The sequence below is a fragment of the Mesoplodon bidens genome (genome assembly GCF_964165515.1).
Source record: "Mesoplodon bidens genome assembly, chromosome: 8".
In the NCBI taxonomy this organism is placed as follows: Eukaryota; Metazoa; Chordata; class Mammalia; order Artiodactyla; family Ziphiidae; genus Mesoplodon; species Mesoplodon bidens.
Window position 1 is genome coordinate 29,097,437 of NC_138165.1, and position 25,142 is coordinate 29,122,578.

Genomic DNA, 25,142 nt, shown 5'->3' on the forward strand with positions numbered 1-25,142 from the left:
GTATTTCAAAGACTTTCAAAAATTATGAAGAACAAAATGCTCTATAACTTTACTTTTTATGTATGTTTAAAGTTCCTGGCTGGGATTCCTTACCATTCTTTCCTTCTGTCTGATATAAAGTCTCAGGTGGTAGTTAGCCAGTTTCAACCTCACCTTCCCATCTACTTTCTATTTGGAATTTTGAAGAAGTCCAAAATTATTGAAAATTCATACCCAAACTGCTTGTTGGTATTGTTATTCTGAGAACGGTGTGTATGTGTGTGTGTGTGTGTGTGTGTGTGTGTGTGTGTGTTGGGGGGAGATAGAGAGAGACAGATAGAGAGGGAGAGAGAGGAAAAGAGAAAAATGGAGAGAGAGATGTGGAATAAAAAAAATGAGTTACAAAGTGATTTCTTAATTTTATTTTCCTAGGTAACTCTGAGAACCAGAATACTTTCTGTGGGAAAGGGGGCTACAGATACTGGGATAGATAGAGTGCTTTTACCACTTCCTGACGATGCTAGGACCTTAGAAAAATTTAACTCTAATTATCCCTCTTCTGTCTTTAGTATTTTTATTGTTATGTATTTTAATGTTATGCCTAGAAACAAGAAACAATCTAGTAGCAGTAAGCATCCCTAGCGTCCAGACGATGGTCTTGAAATACCATTTTTCCCTAAAAGAAATCAGGGCTGCTTGGAGAAATGGCTGATTCCAGGTTTGAGGCGGGAAATGCACAAGATGAGCCAGGAGTATCTGCTCATACCAGAGAACAAAGAAGCTATCAAAAACTACTGGAGCTGTGCCAAAAGGGAACAACTCTGGGAAGCACTCTACAGAGACTTTCACTGGCTCAAGATGATAAACGGAGCATAAGTAAGAGTAACTACAATGGACTGAAAGACGCCAAGTACATTTAAATCCATGAGTTCAAAACAATTTAAAAGAAACAATAGGGACTTCCCTGGTGGCGCAGTGGTTAAGAATCTGCCTGCCAATGCAGGGGACACGGGTTCGAGCCCTGGTCCGAGAAGATCCCACATGTCTCGGAGCAACTAAGCCCGTGCGCCACAACTACTGAGCCTGTGCTCTAGAGCCCGCGAGCCACAACTGCTGAGCCCATGAGCCACAACTATTGAAGCCCGTGCACCTACAGCCCGTGCTCAGCAACAAGAGAAGCCACTGCAGTGAGAAGCCCGCGCACCGCAATGAAGAGTAGCCCCCACTCGCCCCAACTAGAGAAAGCCCGTGCGCAGCAACGAAGACCCAACGCAGCCAAAAATAAATGTTAAAAAAATAATAAATCTAATAAATCACCTTTGAAGGATGCTAACAACTATTCATTTTGCAAACTGGTACATAAAGTTAGAATCAAGCACTTCTTCTACCTTTCCTATATAAACTATACTTCTGGGTAAACAACTAGTAAGTGAAGGAAGGTTTTTCTTTATAGAAGTATTTCAACAAATACACCAAGAAGAGAGAGCATTGGAAATCACCATTTTGCAATCCCTAATGAATTAAGGATCTGGGTATTGAGCATCTATGGCTGCCAACATCAGAGACAATTATGTCTTTTGATGAATGAACACACCACCACCTGTGAAGTAATTTTGACCAAAAAAAAAAAAATCAAACCTGAATCTGATTAAGCTTCTGGATCTAACTACCAACTTATAGGAAACACAGGGGACATAGGAACGTGCTAAACTACACAATAGGAACACAATCAGTAAAATCTTAACTCTGGGAAAGCAGAATGAATGATCTAGCTTCTTCAACAATTAGATTGCAAGGAGTTAAAAAAAGAAAAGATGGATGGGGAACTTATAGATTAAGAGACCTAAAAATTTTTTCTATGCACATGGAAATAAAGGCTAATGTGCCTTTAAGCAAGTACCCTAGATATTGATCCTATTTCAGTTGTAGCTAAAAACTAAAAATAAGACTCGTGAGAAACAGCAGCTTTCAAAATTTGGATACTTGGAGTCCTTTTAATTAAGTCATACTTAAAATCATCTCCACAACTTTAATTATTTTGTAAAATAGTGTTTGCCCTCCCAAAGCAATGGCCTGCATTTAATTATAGTAAAATATTTTTCATTCATACAACAGTGATTTGGAACTTGGAATAATTCTGACGGAAATGTTTACCTTTCTTAATTCTTTCTTGTGTGCATATATCAAGAACAAAGAATTTTATAGAAAATAGAAGCTGGAAATTAAATGCCTGAGATCACAAACTATTTTCAAGATCCTTAAGAATAAGATGGGATCCATGATCTCAAAATTAGCCAAGAGACATAACATGCACATATAAATGTTAAATTCTTTAAATGTGACAATGGAAGTTTTACTGTGGCTGAAACAGTCAGGAAAGAATTTCCAGAGGCTGGACTTTTATAGGGCCTAGATAAGCTGAAAGGAGGCAAAAGTGATTGCAATTGTTCTCATCCATTCGTAAAACAGATCTCTAAAGCCCTACTGGATAACATACTACTGGTTCAGCATTAAGTGCAAATGTTCTTGAGAGCAATAAAATATTCTGTAATTCAAGTACAGATTGAAATACTCTGTAATTCAGTTGTTTCACTAATTCAGAAACTCAATTGTCCTTCAATTCAACTGGCCCAAATTCAAGCAGCTTTACCATGTTGCAGTGATTTATTTATTTTTATATTGAAAATACAGGAAAACATTTAAATAATTTAAAAATCATTCCATATCCCCCTACACTAACACAATGAATTTCACTTCTGCATATTACTTTCCACATGCATAAAGATTTTACAGACACAATGATAGTGTTCATACCATTTTATATTGTGCTTATTTTACTTACCATATCACAGACATGCCCATGTTTCTACAGTCTTCCAAACAATTTTTTTAATGGCAGTATAAGGCTTCACTCTTTTTATTAGCCCACTTTCTTCTTTGCCATTTAGATTATTTCCAATTTTTCGCTATTGTAAATAATGCAGACATAAACAACCTCATGCATTTACCTTTTTGTTTGTTTGTTTGTTTGTTTTTTGTTTTTTTGTTTTTTTGCGTTACACGGGCCTCTCACTGTTGTGGCCTCTCCCGTTGCGGAGCACAGGCTCCAGACGCGCAGGCTCAGCGGCCATGGCTCACGGGCCCAGCCGCTCCACGGCATGTGGGATCCTCCCAGACCGGGGCACGAACCCGCGTCCCCTGCATCGGCAGGCGAACTCTCAACCACTGCGCCACCAGGGAGGCCCATGTTTGTTTTGTTTGTATGTTATTCTTTAGGTTACAAATCAAGGAGTAGAATTTATGAGGAAAAGATATGGTCATTTTTATGGCTTTCTATGTAGTGCCATATTGTGTTCCCAAAGGGTTGTATCTGTTTAAAATGCCTTCTTAAACGAATGTATTAAACAGGTTCTTTCTAAAATTTAAAAATAACTCAGAAAAATTAGGTAGTTTTACACTTACATACTTAAAGTTAAAAGTAATTATTGTCACTTAAAAAATGAAGAGTGAGGGTAGATGATCTAACAGATTACTAAAAGTTTAGATGAGTTAAGCTACGCTTCTTAAATTTTCTCAAGTTATGGCACACATGGAAAGTGATATGGTAGGCACACTGGAGAAAATGGACAAAGATGTTTCTGGCCCTGAAGTTTCAGCTACCCAGGCCACCTCTGGCTATTCCAAGAGCTGTGGGGATCCATATCTAGGCACATCTATCACCCAAAGAGCCAGTGTACATGGGAAGGGAAGTTCTAATTGAGGTTAGGTGACTCAATCCAAGTCACAAAATCTAGTTAGTGGAAAATGAATTCAAATTTCTTCTCATCAACGTATTTTCTACTATATCACAATGTTCTACATGCTTTCTGGCTCTAAATTTCAATTTCACATGCAGACAAGTACCTATACTTATGAATAAAGAGGATTTTCTGATATGCTTAAAGACACCTAAACTAGCAATTTACATCAAAGCTGCAAATTAAAAATAGCTCTTAGGATCAACAAATATTCAACTCTTTCCTCTGCAATTTTTCAGATTTTCCATTCTTTTAAATTTAGTTTGTAAACTCTGAATAGTAATAATCTTTTGCACAACATCTTATATATCTCTGGTAGTCAGTAAATAATCATAACTATAAATAATACACACTACAAAGGAAAAACACTAGACTTAAGTCCATTCTAAATAATTCTAAAGGTTAAAAAATATTTTTAAGTATTGATTTTGTAGAGGTAGAGAATATTCCCTCTTTATATTTCAAATTCCTTGTTAGCTAAATGGAACCTTAATGTACACTATTACATTACATTAATGTACACTATTACACTGTCATAAGAAATATTTCACTCCACAGAATGATTTTGACCTACACCCAGTGTTGATGCTACCAGGAGAAAAAAATTCACTGCAAAGACGTTTCACCTTTTACCAAGTGTCCAGTGTTCCAGATCACCTTTGATGAGCAGAGATTAAAGGTAGTAAAGGTACTACCTTTAAAGATTTAATCTCTTTACAGATTAAAGGTAGTAAAGGTACTACCTTTAAAGATTTAATCTCTTTAAAGATTAAAGAGAGTAAAGGTAGTACTGATTCAACTGTAAATATACATGTTTCTTGACCATTAATCACAGGGGGGTTGGGGTGTAGAGTGGGGGTTAGGCATGAGAATTCACCTAACGTGTGCCAGGCCACAATAACAAGTAACACTCCAAACCCTACATTCTTTTTCACTACACCCTGAAACAGTGATTACTTGGTCATTTCTATGGACTTAATCAAACATTATACACACAAACACACCCGTGGGACCGCATGGCACTTGGAAGATTACCCACGATTTCCCACTTATTAAGATCTGGATCATATTTCTCAATGCTCTGAAGATATGTCCCCTTTGAGTAGGAATACCCCCCAGTGACATAAATACATCCATTCATGATGACGGCACCACACTCCATCCTCCTTTCCATCATGGGAGCGATCTCTCTCCATTCATTCTGTTCAGGGTCATAGCATTCTGTGATTGTAGTTTGTCCACCAACTAGATAGAGCTTATTTTCAAATGGAACTGAACACAATCCATATTCTATTAAAAAGAAAAAAACATATTTCTATTAGGATAACAAGCAAAAGAGATACCTTAGGGTGGTGATAACAATAATGCTTTACAATTTAGCATACAAAAATAGAGTAGTTGTGACATTTTGATTCCAGCACACACTACCACAACACGGAGCCTTAAAATCCACTCCCAATCACCAGACTCAGATTACCTATTCCTGCCACTGTCTTTCAGGTTATCCCTAAACTGGCTTTGCAGGATGCCGGGAGGAACTCATCCTCCGACCACTACCCTTCCGGGAACTTCCCAGCACAGGCACCTTTTTCTCTACACCTATGTGTAAAAGGTGGTAGCAGCAGAGTCCCTCTGCCATGAAGACGTCCCAGGTAACTGGTGTACGGTCCTTCGGGTCTTAGCAGCTAACCCTGTACAGTACCTGCTGCCACAGGCGCTTGCCTCTCTCACACTGCTGGTCAAGTTAAAGACACAAGAAGTTAGAGAAATATAAGCCAGTTTAGTGGGGAACTACAGTCTGTGACCTTAAGAAGCTGTGGAAGGTGCTCAAAGGCCGAGGGCTGCTGTGTGAGGTCTGCATCCTGGGGCTGGGAGTCCACCTCTTGGGGGTCAGCTTTCCAGCCCATTTTAATTTTTTCCATTTTATCTCCCCCTCCACATCCAAACCTGCTGGCTCTTCCAGGCACCAGGATCTTTGGCAACTTCACTTCCTCTCCCTTCTTCCCAGGGCTGTGACTAGGGTAAGGCAAGTGAGGTGCCCAGAGCACAAAACAGGAGACTCTTCCACTTCCGAGCAACTCCTTCAGTTCTGTGCCTCAAGGGCACAGGTCACTTGCCTGACCCTAGTCCCAGCCCTGTTTCTTCCACGCCCTCAGTTCTAATATCGCTCCCAGCCTGTGAGTGAGTTCTTTCTCTGGAAGTATCAACCATTAGATTACACTTAAATACTTCTAGCTGCAGACCTGAAGAAAGAGCAGGAGTTGTCAGTGGCACTAATACTATGGTGAATAAATGAAGATTTAGCTTGCCATTGCTGAGCTGTTCCATCTGTCTGGAACACCTTCTTTTCCCAGGTCCTTGCACAGCTACCTTCTCCATGTCGTTCAGGTCTCATCTTACTCTCACCTCCTCAGAGGGCCTTCCCAGATCATCCAACCTGAAGGAGCCGGTCAGGCATCTCTACCACATCACCCTATTTTAATTCTCTCTGTAGCTCTTCTCATGATCTGATGTGGTTCCTGTTTACAGTCTCTCTCTTCCTTCTGACAGTGCAGGAACTGTGTCCTGCCCACCACTCCACTCCCAACTGAAGGATGGCAAGTGTCTGGCATCTTGTAAGGACTCAATAAAAGTTTGTTGAATCAATGAATGAATTGTACCTTGTACCCTCTGTGCCCAAATATGCGCTCCCATTACTTTGTGGAAGAAAAGCTTATAAGGCCTTCTTTAGAAAGAAAGAATGTACAATCAGAAATGTGATTTCCCCTTTAAGTAGGGAAGACAAATTCTTATCAGTAATGTTCTTACCATTTAGGTTTCAAAGCCTAAGGAAAAGTCTGAGAAGACTGGTATTTCTGCTTTGAGTCCCCATACTGTTGTTCTCTGGTTTCTGACATCCAAGAACAAAAGAATTCCCTACCTCTGAAAACCCATTTATTACCTTTCAGTTACACACATGCAGAATTTTTATAGGATTTAGTTGTTTTTGAGTACTTGTGACACATTGTTTGTTTATATAAATTATGAGTCATTCTGTCAAATGGTTATTGTGAAAATTAATGATTCAAAACTTTTATCAGTTGGTATAAATGATTCAACAATGAGCTTATTAAGCTTTTCTTAAGTTATTCAAATCTCACAAAAAATCCTCAGTTTGGAACTCTTATTTTAAGAGAAGTATCTCAATCTTTCTATAGCAGTAAAGATATTTAAAATAAAGTGACTCCTGGGCTCTCTATTCTGTTCCATTGATCTATGTGTCTGTTTTTGTGCCAGTACCATACTGTTTTGATTACAGTAGTTGTGTAGTATAGTATAAAGTCAGCGATTCCTCCAGCTCTGTTCTTCTTTTTCAAGACTGTTTTGGCTATTCGGGGTCTTCTGTGCTTCCACACAAATTTTAAAATTATTTTTTCTAGTTCTGTGAAAAATACCCTTGGTATTTTAAAAATTAATTAATTAATTAATTAATTTTATTTATTTTTGGCTGTGTTGGGTCTTTGTTGCTGAGTGCGGGCTTTCTCTAGTTGTGGTGAGCGGGGGCTACTCTTCGTTGTGGTGCGCAGGCTTCTTCTTGTGGTGGCTTCTCGTTGCAGAGCACAGGCTATAGGGCACTTCAGTAGTTGCAGCACATGGGCTCAGTAGTTGTGGCTTGCGAGCTCTAGAGTGCAGGCTTAGTAGTTGTGACACACAGGCTTAGCTGCTCTGCAGCATGTGGGATCTTCCCAGACCAGGGCTCGAACCCGTGTCTCCTGCATTGGCAGGCAGATTCTTAACCACTGTGCTACCAGGGAAGCTCTACCCTTGGTGTTTTGATAGGGATTGCACTGAATCTGTAGATTGCCTTAGGGTAGTGTGGTCATTTTAACAATATTAATTCTTCCAATCCATGAACACAGTATGTCTTTCCATCTGTTTATAGCATCTTCAATTTCTTTCATCAGTGTCTTACAGTTTTCCGAGCACAGGTCTTTACCTCCTTAGGAAGGTTTAGTCCCAGGTATTTTATTCTTTTTGATGCAATGGTAAATGGGATTGTTTCTTTAATTTCTCTTTCTGATAGTTCATTGTTAGCATATAGAAATCCAACAGATTTCTGTATATTAATGCTGTATCCTCATGATCAATTAATCTATGGCAAAGGAGGCAAAAATATACAATGGAGAAAAGACAGTCTCTTCAACAAGTGGTGCTGGGAAACCTAGACAGCTACATGGAAAAGAATGAAATTAGAACATTTTCTCACACTATACACAAAAATAAGCTCCAAATGGATTAAAGACCTAAATGTAAGGCCAGATACTATAAAACTCTTAGAGGAAAAGACAGGTAGAACACTCTTTGACATAAACAGCAGCAAGATCTTTTTCATCCACCACTTAGAGTAATGAGAATAAAAAACAAAAATAAACAAATGGGACCTAATTAAACTTAAAAGCGTTTGCACAGCAAAGGAAACCATAAACAAGACTAAAAGACAACTCTCAGAATCAGAGAAGATATTTGCAAATCAAGCAACTGACAAAGGATCAATCTCCAAAATATACAAACAGCTCATGCAGCTCAATATCAAAAAAAAAACCCAATCAAAAAATGGGCAGAAGACCTAAATAGACATTTCTATAAAGAAGACATATAAATCGCCAACAAATACATGAAAAGATGCTCAAAATCACTAATTATTAGAGAAATGCAAATCAAAACTACAATGAGGTATCACCTCACACTGGTCAGAATGGCCATCATCAAAAAATCTAGAAACAATAAATGCTGGAGAGGGTGTGGAGAAAAGAGAATCCTCATGCACTATTGGTGGGAATGTAAATTGATACAGCCACTATGGACAACAGTATGGAGGTTCCTTAGAAAACTAAAAATAGAACTACCATATGACCCAGCAATCCCACTACTGGACATATACCCAGAGAAAACCATAATTTAAAAAGACACATGCACCCCAATGTACACTGCAGCACTATTTACAATAGCCAGGACACGGAAGCAACCTAAATGTCCATCAGCAGAGGAATGGATAAAGAATATATGGTATGTATATACAATGGAATATTAGCCATAAAAAAAGAACAAAATAATTCATTTGCAGCAACATGGATGGACCTAGAGATTGTCATACTGAGTGAAGTAAGTCAGAGAATGATGAATATTATATGATATTGCTTATATATGGAATCTTACAAAAGGGTACAAATGAACTTATCTACAAAACAGAAATAGAGTTACAGAGTAGAAAACAAACTTATGGTTACCAGTGGGTAAGAGGGGGAGGGATAAATTGGGATATTGGGATTAACATATACATACTACTATGTGTAAAACAGATAACCAATAAGACCTACTATATAGCACAGGGAACTCTACTGAATACTCTGTAATGGCCTATATGGGAAAAGAATCTAAAAAAGAGTGGATATATGTATATGTATCTGATTCACTTTGCTATACACCTGAAACTAACACAACATTGTAAATCAACTATACTCCAATAAATAAATAATTTTTTAAAAAATGATAAAGCAAAGAAACCCCAGATGAACAGATAAAAAAGATGTGATATAACACACACACACACACACACACACACACACACACACACACACTGGAATACTACTCAGCCATGAAAAAGAAATTTTGCCACTTGCAACAACATGGATGGACTTGGAGGGTATTATGCTAAGTGAAATAAGTCAGACAGAGAAAGACAAATACTGCATGGTATCACTTATGTGTTGAATCTAAAAAATAAAACAAGCTAGTTAATATAACAAAAAAGAAATAGACTCACAGATATAGAGAACAAGCTAGTGGTTACCAGTGGGGAGAGGGAAGTGGGGGAGGGGCAAGATAGGGGTAGGGGATTAAGAAGTACAAACTATTATGTATAAAATGAATAGGCTACAAGGATATATGGTACAACACAGGGAATATAGCCAATATAGAGTATAGAGTCTAAAAAATTTTAACTATAAAAAAATTTAAAAATTATAAATCACTATGCTGTACACCTAAAACTTATATAATATTGTACATAAACTATATCTCAATTTTTTTTAAGTATAAAAATAAATAAAGTGGGCTTCTTTGGTGGCACAGTGGTGAAGAATCCGCCTGCCAATGCAGGGGACACAGGTTCCATCCCTGGTCCAGGAACATACCACATGCTGTGGGGCAACTAAGCCCGCAAGCCACAACTACTGAGCCCGCTTGCCACAACTACTGAGCCCACATGCCTACAGCCCGTGCTCCACAGAAAGAGACGCCACTGCAACGACAAGCCCGCGCACTGCAATGAAGAGCAGCCCCCACTCACCGCAACTAGAGAAAGCCTGTATGCAGCAATGAAGAACCAATGCAGCCATAAACAAACAAACAGACAAACAGATAAATAAATAAATTCCTGGTAGTTTTTCCCCTGTTACCCAAATGCAACATAATGTTCTGTTATAGTTGATGGAAACTTCCTCAGCTATAACTGCCTTTTTTCTTGTTGGTCACTCTATGAGGCTACTGATGCTAAGGGACTGTGTCTTGTTTATTGAGCTCCTAGCACTGTACATAGCAAGCAGGAAGCACTCAGCAAATATCTGTTGGACAAATGAATGAATGAACAATTTCAAACCAAGTCTGAGGAATAGCACCATCTGTCATGGCTCAAAAGAGTTTACACACAAATATGCACTATAAATACATGGCAGTCTGTATTCAGTGTTACATGAATGATAGGAACAAAGCCAGCCAGGGATTCAGAGACAACCACAATATTTTCAGGTATTCAGTATCCATTGAAATACTTTAAGATTTTTACCTAAGAGTTTTTTCTCACTGAAAAGACCTGTAAAGCTTATCTAATCTAACTTCCTTATTTTGCTGGAAAGTAAGACCCAAGAGCTTAAGCTGCTGCCCAAGATTACACAAGTAAGTAAATAGCAGAGCCAGGAGAGAATGTTATTCCCACTGGACACAGCTCTCCACGGATTTTCCCTCTCTATCACTTACTGCTTCTCCCGGGTTCTTCACGCACTCTTCTTCCTCAGCTCATCCTTTAACTAATGCTGTTTCCCAAGATTCTGCTCACTACTGTGTTGTTGGTCCCAACCTCCCAAGGCATCTCATTCACCTCCACACATAGTCACCATCTCTAAGCAAACAACTCACAGATCTCTGTGTTTAGCTGCATTCTTCCTCCTGAGCTGCAGAACCACACTTCCCATCGCTTGCTGGACAGCTCTTCTGAGTTATCTGACTGGTCCTTGACATTTCACTACAAAACTGAGTTCATCATCTCTCCTCTTCTCCCCTCCCACTGGTTGCTACTTCAGTGCTCCTAGTCAATCAGCCAGAGAGCCTGGAATGACTATCAATTCCTTTCTCATCCTCATCGCCAATGTCCAGTCACCCAAGGGAGCGATCACTACCATTCAATCAATGGTGAATCTGTAACATTCCTCGTACCTCCCTGTTTTCTACTCCTACCACTTCAGGCTTTCAGTATTTCTCACCTGGTTTATTACAACAGCTTTAGCAGATCTCCCTGCCATCTTTCTCCCAGTCTATTCTCAAAGGAGTTCTTTTCTTGAAGCTAGAACTGATCACGCATCATTCTCTTGCTCTGAAAACTTTAAGCTCTCTATTTTTAAAATTCTCCAGGCTGCCATTCAAAGCCCTCCATGACATGCTCTTCAACTGAACTCTCCCATCCAGTCTCTCATCCTACCCTCTTGCATCTCATTAATATACTTTTACTCTCAGGAACTGGAATGAACCTGGAAATTTCCCTTCAGCCTTCCTTCACTGGCTAAATTTCTGCCAGAACGCTCTTCCTCAAAAACTACCTTCCTTAATTGTAGCTATTCCTTAAGGTCCAAATCATAACAGCCTATGCCTGGAAGCCTTCTAAGATTGTCAGGGTCCCCTTAATTAGACTGAAGCTCTCTCTACCCTCAATTTCAGTAGCACTTATTTGTAAGACTGTCTTGTATTCCTGTTATGTATGTGTATTTACTACTAGATACTGAGTTCCTCTGGCAGTAAAATTAATCATCTTTGTGTCTTTGGTATCTTTCCCAAGGTAAGGTCTCAATAAATGTTATCTTGAATTTAATGGGATTATAGTCCCCTGATTTTCAACTATACAAAGCAACCACCCTTCAAAGCATTAAGAAAAAAGATAACATTTAGATTACCTTTTAAAAATAATAGTAGTCATTTCTTTGTGGTCTAAGCTACATATCTATAAGGTAGACTCAAGACTGACATTTTACATTCTTCACGAGGTGCTCCTAAAATGCATAAGAGGCATAACTTGCTATAATTCAGAGGAGGTAGGTCCAAATGCCTTCCAGGGCCAAGGAGATAACAGACTAGCTGAATGAACTGGGCTAGGGGTAAGAAAAACAGCAGCATGGGCCTCCCAAGTCGATGATGTGATGAGAATGGAAGAGACTGTGGTGAAACGGAGCATATAAGCCTCATCTAAAGGGAACAGCCACTACTTGGCACCACTAATTGTTGCCAGGAAGGAATATGATCCAAGGTTGCCAGATCTTGCAATTTTTCTAAAGGCCATAAATCATGATTTTTATTTGAAATCTCCTGAATTTTGAATATTGGTAACAAGCCAGTTAAAAAATATTTTGAACACTGTGAGAGCCAAAGAGAAGATGCCACGTAGGGTGCTAATTTGATAACTTCGTTTCTCACATTATGTCAGGAAAATGTCCAATGTGAATCAAAATGCTCCATATGGAATTCTAATATTCATTTCTAATTGATTTTTTGATTTGCCATGGCTTTACATACTTTGGCTTAAGTCTCACTACCTTTTAAACTCTCTTTCAAGCAGTTAACAACCTATACCCAACTTAAGTATGTTATGAGACCTTTATTTCTATATTTATTTTTAAATTAATTAATTTACTTATTTTATTTTTGGCCGCATTGGGTCTTCATTGCTGTGCACGGGCTTTCTCTAGTTGCAGTGAGTGCGGGCTTCTCTTGTCGCAGAGCACGGGCTCTAAGCGCGCGGGCTTCAGTAGTTGTGGCTTGTGGGCTCTTGAGCACAGGCTCAGTAGTTGTGGCGCACGGGCTTAGCTGCTCTGCGGCATGTGGGATCTTCCCAGACCAGGGATCGAACCCGTGTCCCCTGCATTGGCAGGTGGATTCTTAACCACTGAGCCACCAGAGAAGTCCCTCGAAACATTTATTTTTAAAGGAATCTCTTTATGAAATATAAATTAAGTTTGTAATGTAAACAACTGCCCTCTGATTTGTTAATCTGACTTTTCATATGTTGGATTTTCTTTGTAAAGATAAGTCAGAGAAGTTATCTAACTCATAAGGTTAACATGAGGATCAAATGAAGTAACAGGGCTTCCCTGGTGGCGCAGTGGTTGAGAGTCTGCCTGCCGATGCAGGGGACACGGGTTCGTGTCCCAGTCCAGGAGGATCCCACATGCCACGGAGCGGCTGGGCCCTTGAGCCATGGCCACTGAGCCTGCGCGTCCAGAGCCTGTGCTCCACAACGGGAGAGGCCACAGCAGTGAGAGGCCCGCGTACCGCAAAAAAAAAAAAAAAAGAAGTAACAGTGTAGTTGTTAAGAGCATGAGCTCCCAGCCAGACTGCCTGGATTTGAACCTCACAACAGCCCTAGCTAGCTGACCTTGGGCAATATATTCACTCTCTGTGTGCCTCAGTGACCTATAAAATAGTAGCAGTACCTAGCTCACAGGATTGCCGTGAGGTTTCAAAGGATTAATACAGATAAAGTATTGGAATAGTTAGTGCCAGGTATATACTTATTGAATAAATGTTAGCTATTACAGGCATACCTTGACGATATCGCAGGTTGGGTTCCAGAGCACAGTAATAAAGTGAATATCACAATAAAGCATCACACAAATTTTTTGGTTTTCCAGGGCGTATAAAAATTATGTTTAGGGCTTCCTGGTGGCGCAGTGGTTGGGAGTCTGCCTGCCGGTGCAGGGGACGTGGGTTCGTGCCCCAGTCCGGGCGGATCCCACATGCTGCGGAGAGGCTGGGCCCGTGAGCCATGGCCGCTGAGCCTGCGCGTCCAGAGCCTGTGCTCCACAATGGGAGAGGCCGCAGCAGTGAGAGGCCCGCGTACCGCAAAAAAAAAAAAAAGTTATGTTTATACTATACTGTAGTCTATTAAGTGTGCAATAGCATATTTTTTATGTCTAAGAAAACAATGAATATACCTTAATTTCAAAATATTTTAGTGCTAAAAAATGCCAATTCAATTAAAATAGAACATCAAAGATCACTGATCACAATAACAAATGTAATAATAATGAAAAAGTTTGAAACACTGCGAGAATAACCAAAATGTGACGAGACACAAAGTGAGCAAATGCTGTTGGAAAAATGGCACAGATAGAATTCTCAAGGCAGGGCTGCCACAAACCTTCAATTTGTAAAAAATGCAATATCTGCAAAGTACAATAAAGCGAAGTACAATAAAACAAGGTATGCCTGTACTCAGTATGACAGTTATTATTATTTTCTATTATAATTTCATTAGTTATCACAGAAAGTTGTGGGGAGTCTGGGATAATACATCTGAACTACTAGGAGATGAAAGTCTACCTCCAAGATGTCTTCAGAGCCAGGACAGCGTATGGCTGAAGTCCCTCCTTGTGTAAGTCCTGTGGTATATGGAGCCACAGTACCAGATTCAGGTGTGCTCCCCCTGAACCGTGAGATGACATATATGACGTATGGTGGAACTAGCTGCATTTGTCAAAAGTAGGAGAGCCTGTTCCCTTATGGAGAGGCAGATTGCTTATCGGTTATAGCACAGGTCAATGCAATCAAACTGCCTGACTTTGAATCCTGATCCACCACTTCCAAACTGTGTGACCTTGGCAGAGCTACTTATCCTTTCTAAGCCTTTACAAATATGTAAAACAGGGGTAAACAATACTTACAGGATTGTAGTTAGAATTTAAGGTAATATTACATGCAAAGCGCTCAGTCAGTACCTGACCTATGGAAAGTGCTCAAGAAGGTTAGCTATCATTATTATTCTCAGATGGTTCAAGTTCGTGAATTCCAACTATGCTCTCCAGTGACTCACACAGAAGCCGGATGCTATATGGAAAATGATTCAGAGTAGTATGGTGATATGGTGATATGAATCTTTCCTAATGAAAAAAACCTTAACCAGATGGCTTAAACTTAACCAGGTAACTGTAACAGGTTTATCCTTCCCCCTGAGCTCTACCCAAAGAGACAAGTCAAAGAACAAAGGACACCACAGAAGGCAGGCCATTCTTTGTGGGTAGACAACTGTTAAGGCCAACACAGTTGGCCCTGCACATCACAGGAGTAAGTGCTTAATAGCTACTGAAACCCAGAAAGAACATGCTTCTAAAAAAAAAAAAATCATTTCCTGCTGAACTGAATCAACAGGTATCCTTCCCAACTATTTCATAGACTAGTGGTTTTTAACTGTCAATAAAAATTGTGTTTTATATAATGCATGTAGAAAATGAAAGAAAGCATATAACTAAGGATTAGGAAACACAAAAAAAGAATCTCAGTAAAAAAAATTTATGAAGCAACTAATTCTTTTAACCACACAGGCTTAAAATATGTGTCATGTAAAGACATCAGGGAAAGTATTTGTAGATGTCATCTAGTTGGAATAAGCTAATTGTGATTATTGTTAGATGAACATGTGAATATTTTGAGCCTTTAATTATACCCATGTGTAGCCTACTACAAATTTAGCACTTTCTACTTCCAGCCCATTTTTAGCCATCTCTTATGCTGATAAGATGCATCACAACATGTACTATTTGAGACAGTGATTTGTTACCTGGATGTGGACTGGAGGTGATGAGGCTCCATTCATTGATATCTGAATTGTAGCTCTGGACCTTGTCATAGGTGCAGCTTCCTCTGTAGCCGCAGTGGCCGCCAATGACGTAGATAACTTCATGTAAGACACAGGCAGTAGCATTTCCCACGCCTGTGTGTTAATTAAAATCACATCTTCAGATTGCTCTTTCATTCAGTTTTGCAATGAATATTGGACTAAGATTATTATTGCTTTTGTTATTATTGACAGTAGATGCAAGGCATTGTGCTATGAAGGACAGAAGAATAAAAAAGAAAAAAGGCTCCCTGCACCTTTTTTTAAAAGGGGTGAGACATTTACACAAATAATTAGAACACAGGGTAGAGAACTCCTTTGAACGTTCAGAGCAAGGAGACACTGCTTTGACTAGGGGAATCATGGCAGGCAGTGGCAGAATTTGACCTGGGCCTTAGTAGGTAGCCTTTGGCAGGCACAGGTGAGAGGAAGCCATCCTAGGCAGAGGGAAAGGTGAGTGCTTATTGGACAATGTCACGTAGCCGAGTTTGATTCCCAGCACTTGGGCAGGGCAGGTGGCACACCTGGGGCTGTCGTGTGGGAATTAAAGCTGACGTGGTAAACTGAAGCCACACAGCAAAGGATCCTGATGCCCAACTAAGAAACATGGACTTAATTTAGCAGGACTTTTTAAGGTTTTTAAAGAGAAGAAGGGAGGGACTACAGGAGTAGAAGGGCAAGAGTCAGAAAGAGCTAGGTATTGGCCCTGGTGCGAGGTACTGAGGGCCTGACTTTAGACTGGGCCTTGAGTCGGAGGGAAGGATACCAAGGTAAGAGACACGGGCAGAAGAGATGGGCCTTGATGACTGACTGCGTCCAAGACAAACAAGACTCATCCTGAGGTCCTGAGCTCGGAAAACTGGGAAACACTGATGCCACAGAAAAATAAGGAAGAAATGGATTCAGCAGGGGAAGGAGACATGAGGAAGAAAGATGAGGAGGCTCGTTTTAGTTGAAAATGTCAGTTTTAAGTCTTTCAACCAACTTTTTACTTAGCCTATTAGATGGGCCGGTGCAGTTCAATCTCCCTGTGCATTTCTACTCCAAAACAAAAGTGAGTTTATAAGCAGGGCAGTTATGATGAGGGGGAAAAAACGTTAGGACTTTCTAAACAGCCGAGTATTTATTTCTTCTCTGTATACCCGTCAACTAAAAAAGGAAATGAATTTGAAATTTGACTCTGCCCAATTTAGGTGCTCATTACTAGGGAAAGCTGCTAGTTCACTTTATGGCTACAAAATAAAACAAACTGGGGAACATAGTGTTATCCTTTCTAGAGACAAATGGGAAACTTAAAGTTCAGCATGAGTCCACCCATCAGAACCAGTACTAGCAAAAAGTGCACATAACTGACAAAAGCGTTACCCTTCCCTGGGATGGTCAGATATAATCAGGAATCAAAACTTAAGTTAAAAGTATAAAACTCTGGAATTTCAGACCCAGCTGGGGAGTAGGGGAAGACTTCAGCATACGAGGGTTTTCCATTCCACTCAAGGCTAAGGCAAGAACACGTGTGGCCTTCTTTACAGTGGATACACCATTGCAGCATTTTCTTTTCAGGAAGCACTGTTTCACACATGATTTAACATTTCAGTAAAGTAATACATTTCAATCCTCAAAGAAATATACTCTAAACTGCAGAACCACTGAAATGGTGATCTTATCATTAAGAAACAGAGGCAGAGGGCTTCCCTGATGGCACAGTGGTTGAGAATCCGCCTGCCAATGCAGGGGACACGGGTTTGAGCCCTGGTCTGGGAAGATCCCACATGCCGCGGAGTAACTGGGCCCGTGAGCCACAACTACTGAGCCTGCGCGTCTGGAGCCTGTGCTCTGCAACAAGAGAGGCCGCGACAGTGAGAGGCCCGCGCACCGCGATGAAGAGTGGCCCCCACTCGCCGCAACTAGAGAAAGCCCTTGCACAGAAACGAAGACCCAACACAGACAAAAAATAAAAATAAATTTAAAAAAAAAGTGCAGTTCCATCACATTAAAAAAAAAAAAAAAGAAACAGAGGCAGAAATATATCCAGGTTTACAATAGCTGCTAAAATATTTGAACTTTCCTTGTGTCCTTTGTAGGAAAGGAGTCAGGACATTAAGAGCCACCCTGGGGAGAGGACTGGGGGAATTAGTAAATTGGGGGGTCAAGCTCAGGCAGAGTCAAAAACCAGAGCAGCTATCGCAGCAGGCATTAAGCCACCTTCTCCCAACCTGCCAACTACTTCGCAATCTTCGAACATGCAGGAGAGCGATTGTAATTGAATATGAAAGATATTTCTGCCCTGTCAAAGCTGACATGTTCTTCTATAAGATGTTCATGACAATAATGCCTAACACTTACTGAGTGCTTACTCTGTGCCAGGCATGGTTCTAAGCATTTCACATGAATAAACTCAATTAATCCTTTCAGAACTATGCTATGTAATATTGTGACCCCCATTGTACAGATGGCAAAACTGGGGCACAGGGAGATTAAACCATTTGCCCAAGCTCACCAGCAAGTGAGGTGAAAGTCAGGATTTGGATCCAGGCAGTTTGGCTTCAGAAGCAGCATGTCTGGTCACAAGGCCATTCTGCCTCTCAGGCTTCCTGTTCTCATCCAAGAATCACACCGGGTCAGATTCCCACACCCTCACTAGCATTAAAAAAGAAACAGAAAGGCCTGGGAAGAAACATCTGGAATAAAATGACTCAAATTTGGTAACAACGTACCAGTTTGTGTGCAACTCCCCAGCACCAATGAATAAATGTAATGAAATAAGTGAGATTCTAGCTTAACTTTTTTTACAGTGGGAGAGAAAGACAAGGCTAATTTAGTACCAAACACAGCAGAAAATACAGTGTTTATCAGACAGATGCTGAGATCCAATAGCCACTGTGTGGGCCACGTGCGGGAGGTAGGGGACCTGCCCCTCTCCTTTACCCTCTAAGACAAGACTGGAATTCCGAAGAGCAGAGGGTGTTTGTCTCTAGTTTTTGAGAGAATGTAATTTGTTACACCCTATAGGGACCAAACCTTTCAAGGTTTTAATGAAAGACCTTTTAAAAGACAGACGATCAGATGATGAGAGGAAAAAAAGCTGAATATTTAAAAGCAGAATCAAAAAGGTTCAACGTCAAGAGCAAGCAAAAAAAAAGACAATTAAACATGAATAAAACTACCCAGCTTTCTCTCTTCATTTAGCCTTTGATTTAAATATAAATTCTTAAGACTCAAAGCAAGATGTAGATTCAAAACAGGCTGTAGAATAAGAATGAATTATACTGTTTTCTTATATAAATAGTATTTCTCTTCTAGCCTGGGTAGCATACTCTGATCACATAACTCAGTCAAGTTGGGGACTGCTATACTATATTTTCACTTGGAACATTCTATGTAACATTATTTGTATAAGCCACTATAGTTTCTAGGTAGCATTCCAAAGTGATAAATTCTTTTTAACGTTATCTGTGAGAGAAGTGAGAGACCCTTGACCTAACCTCAAACACCTAAAAAATACAGAATAAACACAATCTGCACTTACCTTTAATCATGTTTGCGATAGGAATCCATTTCTCTTTTAATGGATCATAGAACTCGGCCTCTTCTGCTGGAGCCCCTTTTCTGTAACCACCTAAAGCATAGACACAGCCACCCAAGGTGACTGCACAGTGGTAATACCTGGCATTGAGCATTGGCAAACCTTCTGTCCATTCATCACTTTCACTGTTATAGATCCACACTGTGTCAAGAGCTTCTATGTTATCCGTTCTGTAACCCCCAGTTACATAAATATTGGGTCCCAAACATGTGACACCATAGCTCTCCCTAGTGTAATCTGGTATTTCTGCTCCCTGGATCCAAACATTTGTCAAAGGATCCCATACGTGCACCTCTGATAAAGGATGCCAGTAATAGCCTCCAATGATATACATTGTGGCTGTGGACCTCTGAGAAATCTCTTTATGCATGGGATTCAAAGCATTGTATATGAGAGATCGGATCTTATTTTCGGTTAACAGGCAGCTTCTTTGAAGGCCCAAAGCTGTTTTTAAATACACTGGATCTATATCTATGTTGATATAGCTTAGTAGATTATACAGGCATTCAATTCGATTTTCTACATCATGAGCAGTCCACTTGATAACTGGCTCTATGACAGCTTCTTCTTTCCAAACACTGAGATTCTTTCTGGACAAGATAAAGAGGAACTTTTCAAGGCTGATTTCCAGAAATTCTTCTTGTTGCCATACTTCCTTAAACCTTGAGCATAGAATTCTTCGAGATTCCTTCTCTAGTTCTGGACACACGTGAAATTCTGCAAAGGAGTGCATTCCAATACAATTATCAATATCCAAGTGCCTTACCAAAAACTGCTCACATGCTTTCTTTACCGAAAGGAATTGTAGCAGATCTGCTGCTTCAAGCAGGCTTTGAACATTTCTTTTAGTTATCTCAATTTGGGACGTGTACGCATAATTTACAAGGCCTTCCAAGATATCATGTTGGATGCCAGAGATTTTTATTTTATTTTTAAATTTTTCTTTCATGTCAGCTGTGAACATTGCTTTAAAATAATTGCTGCAAGCAGCTAAAACAGCTCGGTGACAATGGAAGATTATGCCTGAAGGACACTGAAGGGTAATATCAGTAAATAATCCATCCAAGTAAAATGTTTTGAATGCATCCAGAAAATCCACTGGATGCGTCGAATCCTTGAAAAGGTAAATATAATCTTCTTGTCCTTTTAGAGCCATGGCTGCAATAAACATGAAACAATAAACGTTTTCAATTGTGCGCATTACCTCATAATCAATGCTAAATATTCCTGTCATTATAATAATTGATTAGCATCGAATATACAAAACTAGACTAAGTTCAGCACTCTGTCACAAATGCAAAATGTGGACACACTATTTCATAATTTATATGATGGCCAATTTCAATGCAGGGTAGCTCGGAGTCTGATATGAGGCCCCCGGATTGCTCAGGGGTCCTTTCGAGAAGAAATATTGATTTGCTACTCCATTCACCCAGTCTCCGAAATCTGCCCCGAGCTGCCGGTCCTAGAGAGAGCCCCCACTTGGCAAACCAAGTGTCCAAGAGGTCACCCCACTCGAGGCTGGACCTTGGCCGTCTCGGCTCGGCCCCAATTCAACCTTTTCCCCGAGTTCCGTCTCCCTTTCAAGTCGAATCGAGATGCCAGGAAAGGGATGATCGAAATATAACTGGACAGAAGAAATCTCGGAAAAGGGAAATCCTGTGCCTTTCTGCTCAAGGAAGGACGGAAAGGAAAACGGCCGGACGGCGGCCCCTTCATCCGCGTGCCCCCTCCCCGGCTGCCGCAGGGCTTTCCGCGCGCCGCGCGCCCGGCCCCCGGCCCGCGTTTCCGCCCGGAGACCGCCCCGCCCGGCGGCCTGGCACGGGGACTCGCCTCGAGGGCGCCGCGCGCCGCTGCCGGGCCGGGCGCCCGCGTCCCTCCACCCCGGGACGCCGCACAGGTGTGGGGAGGGCGCCGCGGACGGCCCCGCGCTCGGCCCGGCCCGCCGTCCGCGCGGCCATTGTCTCCGCGCCTGTGCCGCGGGCTGGCCTCGCTCCCCTGCGCCCGGCCCCGTTCGCTCCCCACCGGCTGGCCTTGCCCCGCACTCACCTCAAGCGGCGGCTCCGGGTCGCGCTGCGGGCCCGCGGGCTAGCGGCGAGCGGGGGCGGGGGCACCTCCGGACCCTCTGACCATCTTTGGAAGAGGCGCGGCGGAGGCTGCCTGCTAGTGCAGCTCCAGCCCACAAGCGGCTCCTATTTTGGTGCCCCGGCTGCTCCCCGCCTCCAGCCGAACGGCCCCCCACGCGCCTAGGGCGCGGGGCAGCTCGCGGGAACTCCCGGCTGGCGGGGCCGCGCTGCGGGCAGGGGCGGGGTGGGCGCGCGGGCGCGTGGCTGCGGCCCCTCCCCGGCGGGCTCCCCGGCAGCAGGTGGGACGGCTTCCCCGAGGAGACCGCCCGCGCCGCTAGCTTTTGCCCTTCTCTCGGGACCTGTCCCCCATCCCCACCCCACGCACAGACACTGCTGAGCGTTTTCTCTCTAGACAAACGCTCTAAGTCCTGAATTAGGACCATATATAGGGGCTGGCGGGCCCCCTTTTCCCTCTTTCAGTAGCTCTCCCCAGCCCAGGCCCTAATGGTGGAGTGGAATTGGAGGTCGGGGTTGGAGAGAATGCAGCAAACTTAAAGGTCTGGGGTTCAGGTTGCCTTCAAAATGCTAGAAGTAGTTGCCGCTTTCCCGCGAACTCCATCCCGCCCCAAGCAGAGCACTCTGGAGGAGTGCTGGGGAAGCCCCTGGGCCTGATGTGTACACTGTGGGTTAACTTGGAGCTTTGAGAAAAACTGAGAGCTGCCAGGGCCAAGGATTCAGGTTACAGTATTTAGAACAGAGTAGCTGGAAGGAGCAGCCTCCAGCCTTTCTTCCTGGTGGCAGCCAGTCCAATCAAGATGTACATATGCTACACCACAAAGTTCATGTTCTTGTTCCTACAAAAGGCAATATCAAATATTTTCATTTACCATGCATTCATTTACAAGATTTTATTGAGTGCCTAGGCACTGGTAATAGCGTGGTGAAAGATGGTCCATAGCTCGCGCGGAGTTTATAGTCTAGCCAGCTTAAGGGAGGAAGGAGACCAGGATGAAAGGAACACCAGAGGCCCAGTGTGTTTCTCAGAATATGGTCTGAGAGACAATATACAAACAGACAATGGCCAGACTGTATATGACAAAAGAACTCTGAACCACATAATAAGTCCAGGAAGCCAAACCACAACTTCTGCAGCAATTGGACCAGAACAGTAAGGAGGTGGTCAATGACTGCCAACTTCCCTGTTTCTTTTTTTTTTTTTTTTTTTTTTTGCGGTACGAGGGCCTCGCACTGCTGTGGCCTCTCCCGTTGCGGAGCACAGGCTCCGGACGCGCAGGCTCAGCGGCCATGGCTCACGGGCCATGTGGGATCTTCCCGGAGCGGGGCACGAACCCGTGTCCCCTGCATCAGCTAGGCAGGCTCTCAACCACTGCGCCACCAGGGAAGCCCCAACTTCCCTATTTTTACCCCTACTTTCAACTTGGGACCAGTCAGAGAAAGCCAAATATGCTCCCCATACCAATCAAATAAAATACTCTCTGATTCTAGTAGCTGGACTCCAGCTTTCCCAGGCCAACAACCTCCAACGTATACCTGAGACCTTCCCCCTTTTTCCACTTTTATAAAGCTTTCCCACTCCCCTGTCTGCCTCTGAGCTTCTATCAAAGGCAAATGATGGTCCTGACTCTCTTGCTATAGCAAGATCTGAATAAATGGCCTCCGTTCTCTGTACTTTCTCAACTAACATAAGGATATTGGAAAGATAAAATTATGACAGTGAAAGCACTTAGGATGTGGTATATAAATGTTAACTATTATAATGAAAGGATATTTATACTTAATTCTCCATTACAACCTCAATTTGGAAATTAATATCATATTACCATTTCTTCAAAAATTATGCACTTTGTAGTTAACTGTAATTACAGACACTTTGTCCTTCATGGATAGTGATATTATTGTTGGTGTTGTCATTCAAGGACACAAGTGCGATTGACTGAAGATGGGGCATTCTTTCCATGGTTGTCATTGAAGTGTGGCAATGGCTGTTTGTGGCTATGGTGCTAAGTTTGATGTATAGTAAATATAGGTTCTACCTAACTCAGAGGAGGGGCTTCTAGAATCATAACAGCATGTAATAAATGATTCTCGAATAACAGAATTCACTATATTGTCATTTGTTCTGTTATTTCAGATTGCTGCAGAGCCCAGTTCATACTTCGGCTTCCATTGCCTGATGTTCCCTGGTTGTGAATTATTGCTTAAAAGTGTATACGGGCTATATGTCAATTATATCTCAAAAAAAAAAGACCCCAAAAAGTGCATATCAGTATGCATTAGACTGCTTCAGCCTGCCAAGAAAAGAGCAGGTCCTGAAGGGTATGGGCAGGAGCAGTTCCTCTTTACCACATGCTTTATCAAAAAGACCACTGCAAATGCTAATAGATTCGATGTACTCAGAAACATGTAATTAGCATTCATAAGTTAAATAAATTAATGACACTGTTCAAGAAAACAAGTGTGCCATCTGTGAATCCAAGTCTTAGGAAAATAGAGAGCCACCGTGGAGATGAGACATAAAGACTCTTGGCAGATACTGAGCTTGGCATGGAGTTGGAGTCCTTTTGACATCATACTGAGCTTTTCGAAAAACTTGGTTTCTAAAAATAACAATTTTATTTGTTGTTTTTACCTTATTAATACATCTTTCCACTAAGTATTGCTATGTCATTAAATGTTCGGTACGCTAATTGTGATAAACATTATCAATATATGTAAATGTGCCAGTATATACAGAAAATTTTGTGTACTTCATTTAACGTACTGGATAGAACAAGTTGGTGTTAAGTAAAAAAAAATAGGTATAATTTATAAGACCACCACATACAGCTGTGTAAGTTATGCACTGCATAATTCCAGCTCATTCCATTCAAGTAGAGTGTCATGTGAACACTGTCTCAGGAGTTGTACAGTATACAACCAGCACAGGTAGGTATATGTGGCTGCCTTGGAGTTGCTATGTCTTGGCAAAGCCTTTTTGGTATGCTTCCGGGAAAATAAAGAAAACATTCTGATGACTGGGTAACAAGTGCTTTCACAAGTCAGAATGTTTCCAAGTCCTTGTTTTCAACAAAAGTTAAAGAGCATTTTTGACAAATAACTTGGAAAGAATCCACAAAATGAGTGGCACTGCTATAATAAAATTCCTCTCATTCCCATCTAGTTGTCTATGTGAACACATTTTCTCAGGGATTATATCTATAGAAATGAAAAACAGGAATATGACTGATCCTAAACTCTGTCTCATGCCAGCAGAAAACAATACTCGGCCAAAGATATATGGTCTCAATGAAAGGAAAATAGCCCAATTCATCAGACTGAAATAATTTTTGATAAATTTTTACTTTTGATTTAAACATATGTATGTTGTTTGGTCAATTATAGTAATAATTGTAATGTTAATCAGCTCAGAATTTTTTTACTACTTAAGAATCAAGGACATAAAACAGTTAAAATTCTAATTTATGTACATTTTTGTTGCAGAGAAGCTTAAGAGGTCACTAATAAAAGATTTTCAAGTATAAAAATACATAGACAATCCTTTCTTTGAATGTTTCCAATATGCATGAATTTCAGTTATCACCATTTTGTTAAATAACACCAATCCTTCAAAAAGAGTTCAGATTTCAATTACTATGGTATATTAACTGTGAATAATTGCATAAAATAGAAATTTTGCCCTCTAGCTCTTCAGTCCACAAATCACTACATAAATAACAGATGAGCATCAAGGTCAGTGACCCATCATGTCTCTTCTTTCAAAGTCCTTGGTGATTGGTCACTGT

General features: G+C 41.2%; 2 protein-coding genes across 2 annotated transcripts in view; one reads left to right on the forward strand and one right to left on the reverse strand.

Moving 5' to 3' along the window:
- CFAP210 (cilia and flagella associated protein 210) overlaps window positions 1-25,142 on the forward strand; it is a 97,736-nt gene that overhangs the window by 18,524 nt on the left and 54,070 nt on the right. The window lies entirely within an intron of this gene.
- On the reverse strand, window positions 4,606-20,444 carry LOC308622087 (kelch-like protein 23; the record flags this gene model as incomplete). The annotated part of the gene is made up of 3 exons (XM_081243189.1): window positions 4,606-5,066; window positions 15,634-15,786; window positions 19,217-20,444. 3 exons carry the CDS (start codon window positions 20,442-20,444, stop codon window positions 4,756-4,758), a joined length of 1,692 nt encoding a protein of 563 aa, XP_081099315.1. The 3' UTR covers window positions 4,606-4,755.